General features: G+C 41.8%; 1 protein-coding gene across 1 annotated transcript; it reads left to right on the top strand.

Moving 5' to 3' along the window:
- Nucleotides 1–1442: 1442 nt before the first annotated feature.
- Nucleotides 1443–9480, top strand: LOC308575591 (vomeronasal type-2 receptor 26-like; the record flags this gene model as incomplete). Its single annotated transcript, XM_081174342.1, has 5 exons — nucleotides 1443–1612; nucleotides 2613–2904; nucleotides 3579–3848; nucleotides 5084–5363; nucleotides 8579–9480. The coding sequence occupies 5 exons, from the start codon at nucleotides 1443–1445 to the stop codon at nucleotides 9478–9480; spliced, it is 1914 nt and encodes a 637-aa protein (XP_081030468.1).
- Nucleotides 9481–9824: the final 344 nt, after the last annotated feature.

Here is a 9824-nt window from a genome sequence, read left to right as displayed (position 1 = left end):
AAAGATTTACGTGACTTCTGCTGATGTCAGTGTACAAGTGACACAGTGTACAGTGAAGTTTGAGACATGCGTCACAGTCCTGAGTTGCTTAAGGCCTGACCCACAGCAGAGGGATTTGCGTTGCTTTATCCAAAGCATTGAAAGAAAGTAATTTGAATCATTTTTAAAACCCGATCAGCCCAAGTGAACCTTTCCTCCTCTGGAGACAAGTCAGGATGTTTCTTTGCTATGCAACCAATGTAATGGAAATCATTGTATCCTGCTCAATACTCAGTGTGTATGAGAAGGAAATAGGGGCAAAAGTCTGGATCACAACAGCTTTCCATGAAATCAGCTTTGATTTCTCAATTTCTCCTGATGACTCGCAGTATCTTCAGCGTTCTCTCTCTTTTGCGGTGAAGACCACAACAAGGAGCACCAAACATGACTACTAGGAAACACAGTCCAGACATCTCCAGGTTTTTTTTAAGGGAAGCATTTCCGTGTTCATATTCAAAGCATGTGTTATCCGTGAAAGGCTGGATGAGCTGGAGACAGGAGGACAAACTGGAGATGTTGAAATTCTACTCTTTTGTATCTATTTTAAAATTTTATTTTCTATTTGTTGCAACTTGCTGTAACCTCATGGTGAAGGGCGGGTAATTAATTTTAAAAGTGAAATACATCTGCAGGGTGGGCCATAGAGGAAGATTCCCCCCTCTGGTCTGTTTCCAGGCCTTGCCCACTTCATCCAGACAGAGCCCATGCGCCAGACATCTTATCAGTGGGCATGGGAGCACATGACTGCTTTCCCCCAGGTGCAGTGACAAAGAAGGACCAAATGTGGTTTTTCATTTGGATTCTAAAACATTCAAGTTTTCAAAATAAGGGTCCATTTGGAACTTCTGCAAAAGTTAATTCCACCTCAGTGATTAAATATAGTTCAAACCAGTTATATGCCTGTGCTGTTTTTCATTTTAAGACCTCAGTTGTGAACACATTTGTAACTATAACAAGTTAAAACTTCCTTCCACTGAGGATTGTCCAGAGAAGAGTTCAGCTGAGATGTGAAAAACATATTTTCTTTTGCAATATAGCAGAGAAACAATGAATCAGATTAAGTTCTTAACAGGCCTGCAATTATCAAATTAATCACCATTATTTGTACTTCTTCCCCCTATCCTTGGGGCGGTCTACTGGTCCCATGCAAAATAACAATCAAAGACTAAGGGATATTATTAATATCTAAGAGTCACTCAGAGCTGGGCCTATAGACATAGCTCTGAATGGCCACCTATTCTTTATTCTGTATTGTTTGCCCTTGAATCAGCTGGGTGAGTGATCATTCAAATTCCGCTGAATAAGAATCACAGAGCAGATGACTTGATGTCTACCATTAAACTCTCTGCAAGATGTTATTATTTGGGGTGGTGGTGTTCCTACTGCTGTCCCAGGGGATATGCATGCTTGCTCCTCTTCCTCAATGTTCTATCAAAGAACCTGTTCCTATAATTCACAAATATTATCAGTCGGGAGACCTCATCATTGCTGGCATTATTTCCCAGATCTACATATCTTCAAGCACCATATCCTTTGGACAACATCCGGCTCTGGAAATTTCTGATGACCACATGTATGTTGCTTTAAAGCCATATCATATTGTTTTAATGATACTTTTCCCAGACATGCTGTCCTTTTGTATGGGATTTGGGAGGAGACTGTTGCTTTATTGATTGTCTTTAGGGTCAGCCAGTTAGTTTGGGGGATTATTTTTGTGGATATCTGAAATCTCAATCTCTCTTTGTCATGTGAGGATGAGAAAACTACAGATTAATCATTTTCTCGTTACATAGTAGTCTGGACAGCATACTGCTTTCAATTGTGCTTCATAGAGATGATCACTATCTCTCCATTTTGATGCTAAATATGTGGAACATTTCTTGGAACTGATATACAGAGGGATACTATATGTAATGTCTTGAGTTTCAATGATATATTTTTGCATTAGTTTAGTGTTTTATTCCCTGCTTTCTGAGAGAGGTACGGCAAAATGACTTTCAGGGTTTGTTCATCAACATTACAGGCAGTAAATCTAATGTGAGAATAGTTGATTTCCAAGAGTTTAGGAAGAGTGGTGCTTTGAGGCGTCTTTTCCAATGAAAATATTTGTCCAGGATTAACTGTTTCAGAGGCTTGAAGCTGAGTTTCAGGAGGCCAAGGGAATAGCATTAGGGAGTGTAGCTTGCACATGTTGAATGAAGTGGCATGCCTGGATATGTCTTAAGGAGTAGGCACTAATGCAGCCATGGAAAGACAGGTCAGAGTATCAGATAATGTCTTCTTCATTCCCATTGGCCTGTATAGTTGTGCTGCAAATTTCTATTGCTGCTGCTGCTTCTGTTTGCAACACAATGAATGTATGTTTGTAAATGAGATGATGTTTGAAGTTCAAGGTCCTTGTTTTACAACCAGCTCCTGTTTACACTACTTTTGACCTTGGCCTTAAAAACTATTTATGTGCAATATATGTGCAACTAAATTATACACTGAACTGAAATGTTGTGAATGTGATGAACTGAAGCCGATGGTGTAAAATGTAACACATGACTCTCACCATATGACACTTGATAAAGGGTCCTGACTCAGAACTACCAGCACATCCTGGCCTTGGCATTTGCTGTGAAGGAGATCAATGCCAACCCCCAAATCTTGCGCAATGTCACTCTTGGATTCCACATCTATAACAGTCATTTCAGTGCCAGCTGGACCTATCAAGCCTCCATAGAACTTCTCTCTAGACGGGCCAAGTTCATCCCTAACTACAAGTGTGATGTTGAGAATACTCCAGTAGCAGTCATCGGGGGACCAAACTCTAATGTCTGTCTTCATATGGCAACTATCCTGTGCATGTACAAGATGCCACAAGTAAGGCGTGTGTGTGAAGCACCTCTAAGTTGAACAAGTCATTTGAACTTCATTCACCTCCATCTTGATGCATCTTGCAGACTGGAAAAGCTGTGACTGAAATAGACAGAATATTACTGAAATAAAAAAACACCTTGTGGTCTATCTATCGATCATCTATCTATCTATCTATCTATCTATCTATCTATCTATCTATCTATCATCTATCTATCTAAACATCTACCATCTTATTCATTTTTGTACCAACAGGGGGGAAAAAGGAAAAGGCCTCATGGCTTAGTGACCTAAGGTAGTTTCCTACTCCTTGTTCTTCTTTGATGGACCGTTAGCTAAATTTTCCCAGGCTATTTAAATATAGCATGATTTCAGTACCAAAGATGTTTTACCCATTAGATATTTTGAATGTGAAAGTTTTTCCTACCTTATATGGCCCTGTAGTTAGCAGAGTGATGTTAGGTGAGGAATGGGGTGAGCAGGACCACAGGTCAAATATATTTTCTAAGATTATATACCTGATTCATTACATCCATATCAATCTTTCTTTATAGACATTTAGTACTAGATTTGTTTTGATATTCAAGGATAAAATAATTTGAGGAGGAAAGCACAATTTGTCATGTCTCTATACTCACAAAGTGGCAAATGTTTCTCTTCTCTTACCTTTTCAAAACTAGCTCATATATGGCTCTTCTCCAGTCATGAATAATGAAACTCAGGCTGTCTTCTTCCACCGGATGTTCCCAAATGGTGCCTTTCAGTACAAGGGAATTCTCCACTTACTTCTGCATTTCTCGTGGACGTGGATTGGAGTTGTTTCCCAGGATGACGACAACACAGAGAGCTTTATAGAGAACATACTTCCTCTGCTTTCCCAGGGTGGCATCTGCTTCGACTTCATAGAAAAATTCCCCAAACTAACTTCTTCCAGTGGCTTTGGAGACATGGTAGGAGAAGGCTTTAAGACAGTCAGTGTTGCTATGTCAAGTACTGCCCATGTTGTGCTTGTGCATGGAGAAATTCAGACCATGATGGTTTTTAGAGCAATGCCTCAGGTTGCAGAAATGGAGAATATGCCATGGAGGACAATGACTAAAATTTGGGTTATGACAGCCCAGATGGATTTCACATCATTCCCCTTCCAAAGAGATTGGGACATACATTTTCTCCATGGTGCTTTGTCCCTTTCAGTTCATTCAAAGGAGGTGCTGCTTTTCCACACATTTCTTCAGAACAGAAACCCTGCTTCAGTAGAAGAAGATGGCTTCATCAGGGAGTTCTGGGAAGAATCATTTGAATGTTCATTTCCCAGTTCTGTGGCACACAAGATGGACAGGAAAAGGTGTTCTGGGAATGAAAGGCTGGAGATGCTTCCTGTTTCTGTGTTTGAAATGGGCATGACTGCTCATAGTTACAGCGTCTACAATGCAGTCTATGCAATAGCACATAGTTTGCATGCCAGCTATTTATCACAAATCAAATACACAGGAATATCACGCTGTGGAAGGTGGACGATTCTGAAGGCACAACAGTGGCAGGTAATGGCCTGATCAGATGGAAGACACCACCACATATTTCGTGCAACAGCAACCCTTAGATGGCTCAGAAACTTGCATCCTTATTAAGGATAGAATATTGGCATCTAAATGGTGGTTGAAGAAATGACTTTCTTCTAAAAAAACAACAACAACCCCTGCCCATTGCAAGTTATAAAAAGCTGAACAGTGGTTTGACTATAACTAGTGATGATAAAACTTTGTAATGGAACTATTTTAAAACACACATTGAATTTATGTGTATTTTTTAGGAAGTAGTTACCAGAACAAGAGAGGAGCGTTCCTTCAGTTTCCCACCCCTTTGCTTTAAAATGTAATTTGACCATCTCTACAAGAGTTGTCTCTACTTCCATGAGCAGCCTGGTAGTGACAATTTCCCCAGAAATAACTTATTTAGAAGAATAATTTATTTTCATATAGTATCACCCCAGATGCATTGTTGGGTAAAAATGGAGCTCATCCAGAATTTTAGCTGATTTATTGTTACTGTTGATGCCATTGGCCTGTATAAAGACTTTTAAGAGAATACAATCTGAATACTCCAAGTAAAATATTTTCTCACCATATTTCATAGTTCCATGTTTTGCACCTTTACACACTTACAATTTCTGTTCCTCATAATTTAGCTCCACCGTATTCTCAGGAGTATTTCATTTAACAACAGTGTGGGGAAAATGGTGTCCTTTGATCAAAATGGGGAATTGGCTGCTGGCTTTGACATTATAAACTGGGTCACATTCCCAAACCTGACCTTCTTCAGGGTTAAAGTTGGAAAGATAGACCCTGCGACTCTCCAAGATAAGAAAGATGCTGTGACCTCCCTGGACAACGTCTTCACCATTCATGAGGATCTCATCATCTGGCCCAAACAATTTAACCAGGTGCAGTCCTTGCATATTTCAGGCTGTATTGATTAATTTCCTCAATAGTCAAGAAGTGAGTTATCTAGATACTCAAATGGTTGTAGTTCAATGTTCCTGAAATTTTGAGGTCCCAGTGAAATCATGCTTTTGAACCAAAACATTCGCCTTGCATAATGCTGGAACTTCATTGCTATGCAATGTCCTTTGGCCTTTTCATTGTTCTAGTCAAAGGTTGCTGGTAGTAGAGAAAATCTGATGACGATTCAACCACCCATCTAAAGCCATCCTGGACTCTCACTGGTGTGGCCAAAGAGCACTTTTGCAATCCTCTATCCTTTAAATGTTCCCCTCTTTCACAGTAGAGATTTAGATGAGTTCCTATGCTGGTATAAATCTCAATCTAATATGAGGGCATTTCAGAGGGTGAATGTGGCTTTTAATTCAAATCCATTCCCTGACCTTTTCTGTCACATCTCTCAATGGGCCAGGCATGCCCTCTGGAACTGATGTTATTACACAACCCCACTGTGAAGCCATTTCTTAAATTGATAGAGAAGACTGAGATAAAATTTCCAATATATAAGATCTCAAGTAAGCACATTTTTATTTCTTTTATGCACAGTCACAGCCCCTTTCCATGTGTAATGACCACTGCCATCCAGGTTATAGTAGGACCAAGAAAGAAGGAAAGCCATTTTGCTGCTATGATTGCTTTCCGTGTCCAGAAAGGAAGATCTCAAACCAGAAAGGTCAGAAATTTCATATAATTGATCTAATCAGTAGCTCATCAGATTGAACTGCTATGACCTTGCTTATCCACATCAGTTTATCAGTTTATAAAAGTCAACATTATTTAACATCCACCTTTTCCCCTGTACAAGACAACATAGCACATCATCGCCCCCTTGGATGATGGTTCAAGGAGATTTGCAACTCCAGGTTTCAAAATCAGCATATTTTGTTTCTGCTTCAAGAAGTGCGTAACTTCTTTGAGGACAAGCCTGCTTACCCCCTATTAGGGATGCGGTGGATTTGCGGGACAGCCAGAGCTCCCCTCACCAATGATACTGTGCTATGTGTCGGGGTCCGATCCTTGCCGGAGCGTGAGCTTCGGCTCACGCTCCTGCCTTGAAATCCTGCTCCACATCAGCCTGCCAAATTGGCCAGTGGTTGGCTGGTGCAGAGGGCTGGGGTCTCCAGGGGTGGGCTTGAGGGAACAACCAGGTCTGCACCCAGGGGATTTAAACAAGCCTGTGCCAGCCCCCAACATGAAGCTCTTCTTCATTGCATCAACCTACCGACTCACTCCAGGAATTTTAAATTTACACATTGAATTCACACTGCTTTGACTGTGGTGGTTGTTCTATTCTTCAATCAGGCTTTGGGCTGACAACCATGACAGAGGGCATGATCTTCAGACAGCTGTGGCCTTAGCTGTGAGGGGGAGTGTGTCCTGCACCCCAAGGTCACACGTGCAGGCAGGCTGAGGCTGCCTGCGGGTGGGGAGTGCGCTCTGGACCCAGCGATCATCCCTACAAATATAATAATAATAATAATAATAATAATAATAAATTATTTATACCGCGCCCTCCCCAGCCAAGACCGGGCTCAGGGCGGCTAACACCAGGTATAAAAACAATTGATTAAATTACAACTTAAAAAGAAGATTAAAATACAACATTAAAATGCAGCCTCATTTCAGTAGAAACTCCAATCAAAAACTTTTTGGGGATGGAAACGTCAAGTCTTCACCAAGGCCAACTATCCAGACTGGTCCTACGTGGGCCAGAAAAAAGCCGGGGAAGTCCCCAAGTAGGAGTTCCATCACAGAAAAAGAAAGGAAAAAGGAAAGAGCGGAAGGGGATCAAGTTGATTCCAAGCCAAAGGCCAGGCGGAACAACTTAGAGGAGGGAGAAAGGTTGTTTTCTGCTGCTCCAGAGAAGCGGACACGGAGCAATGGATCCAAACTACAAGAAAGAAGATTCCACCTAAACATTAGGAAGAACTTCCTGACAGTAAGAGCTGTTTGACAGTGGAATTTGCTGCCAAGGAGTGTGGTGGAGTCTTCTTCTTTGGAGGTCTTTAAGCAGAGGCTTGACAACCATATGTCAGGAGTGCTCTGATGGTGTTTCCTGCTTGGCAGGGGGTTGGACTCGATGGCCCTTGTGGTCTCTTCCAACTCTATGATTCTATGATTCTATGACATCAATGCCCTTTTAAATGATCTGTGGGAGGGGGGATTTTTTGTTTGTATTACTATTATTATTATTGTTATTGTTATTATTAATGACAATGCCAGATGTCACTAAACTGGTGCCTTCCAGATAATTTCAATCGCAACTCTCAGTAGTTCCATGGGGTTTCAATGGCTTCCTGCAGCCAATCAGAAGCCACACTTTGGTTTTCAAACGTTTCAGAAGTCAAACGGACTTCTAGAATGGATTCTGTTTGACTTCTGAGGTACAAGTGTATTCTCCCTCTGAAAACTTTTAATAAACATATAAATATTTTTAAAACTGCATATGCACATAAATGTGATATAGAAAGTATGAATTCTGAGGTGTATGAATATCTAAAACACTTTCAAAGCTTATAAAAATGCATTTTTAAAAATATTTCATCATCCCTTTAAAACACATGGCCTGAACATACCCCTGTATCTGGGAACAGAGATATATACTTGTAATGTGTATGGGATTGCTCGTGCTTAAGTTGCCGCCACTCCTGGCTATGTTGCCTTGTTAAACCTTTCTGTCTGGACAGCCCTTCACTTTGTGACTGCCTCAGTTGCTAGCAGAATCCGTCAGTGGGCATTTCTTAAACCTTTTCCAGCATAAAAGCTGTTTGACACCAAGTCTCCTCCTACTCTCCCTGCGCGGAAGTCTTCTGCGCAGGGCGGGTGTGGGTAGCGGAGGACCCGTGCTCTCCCCGCTGGTGTCCGGCGAAGAGTCCTGGAGCCCTCTCGCCGATTCCCCCATCTGCCCCCCTTTATCCCTGGTGTTGCGCTGATTTCCTTCCCCAGCTGAGCTGCCTCTCTCCCTGCTGGGCCCTTCTCCAGCATCATTTGGGAGCCTCCCCTCCACCTCTAGCTCCGATGTCAGTTCCCTGACAATACTGTACCATTCCTACTGCAAGATTAACTTTGGTATTTTTCTTCTACCAACACTGTTGCAAAGGAAGAAATAAATGAATTGATGCATGGTGCATGGGCTGAGATTCTCATTTATGCATGCTATGTTCTTTGTATTCTGATTCCAGATATGGATGACTGTATTCAATGTCCAGGAGATCAATATCCAAACATTGGTCAGGATACATGCCTTCCAAAAAGCATCAGCTTCCTTTCTCACAAAGAGCCTCTGGGGATCAGCTTGGACGCTGTTGCTCTCTCCTTTTCTTGCATCACAGCTCTTGCGCTTGGAATCTTTATGAAGAACAAGGACACACCCATAGTCAGAGCCAACAACAGGGGCCTCACCTACACTCTCCTCCTCGCCCTCCTGCTCTGCTTCCTTTCTGCTTTGCTGTTCATTGGACAACCGGAGGTTGTGACCTGCCTCCTTCGACAAATACTTTTTAGCATAATCTTCTCTGTGGCAGTTTCTTGCATATTGGCCAAAACCACCATTGTGGTGCTAGCTTTCATGGCCACGAAGCCAGGGTCCAGGATAAGGAAATGGGTGGGGAAACAATTAGCCATCTCCATAGTCCTGTCCTGCTCCCTGATTCAAGCCACAATCTGCAGTGTGTGGCTGGCAACCACTCCCCCATTCCCAGACTTTGACAAACACTCAATGCCAAAAGAAATTGTGCTTGAATGCAATGAAGGGTCGACTGTCATGCTTTACTGTGTGTTGGGCTTCCTGTGTCTCCTGGCCATTGTCAGCTTCACGCTGGCCTTCTTAGCTAGAAAGCTGCCAGATAGTTTCAATGAAGCCAAGTTCATCACCTTCAGCATGTTGATCTTTTGCACGGTATGGCTGTCCTTTGTTCCCACATATCTGAGTACCAAGGGGAAGTACATGGTGGCCGTGGAGATCTTCTCCATTTTGTCCTCCAGTTTTGGATTACTGAGCTGCATCTTTTCCCCAAAATGCTATGTCATTTTAATGAGACCTGATCTGAATAGCAAAGAGCAGCTCAACATAAGAAAGAATTAAAATAATTAACAAGTCTGTCTGTTCAATTCTATATGGCACGTTTAAATAAATCTTTGAGATTAAATCACATGTTACTCAGTAGTGTGACATTAGGATTGAGACACTTCCTTCTGGATCCTTTCTATTCATGGAATGGGGATAATGTTGAACATTGGGGAACTTTAATGAATATAGACTCATACAATTGAAGAGTTGGACAGGGTCTAATGTAGTAATCACAGCAAAAGGATCCCTGACAGATGTTCATCCAAACTTGGGTTAAGAATGAAGGGCATCACAGGAAACCTCAATTCTGACCTCTGATTGAGTTAAATATAACAACAACAACAACAACAACAACAACA

Source organism: Podarcis bocagei (genome assembly GCF_964188305.1).
Source record: "Podarcis bocagei genome assembly, chromosome: 16".
NCBI lineage: Eukaryota > Metazoa > Chordata > Lepidosauria > Squamata > Lacertidae > Podarcis > Podarcis bocagei.
This window is presented reverse-complemented; position numbering and strand designations above follow the sequence as displayed.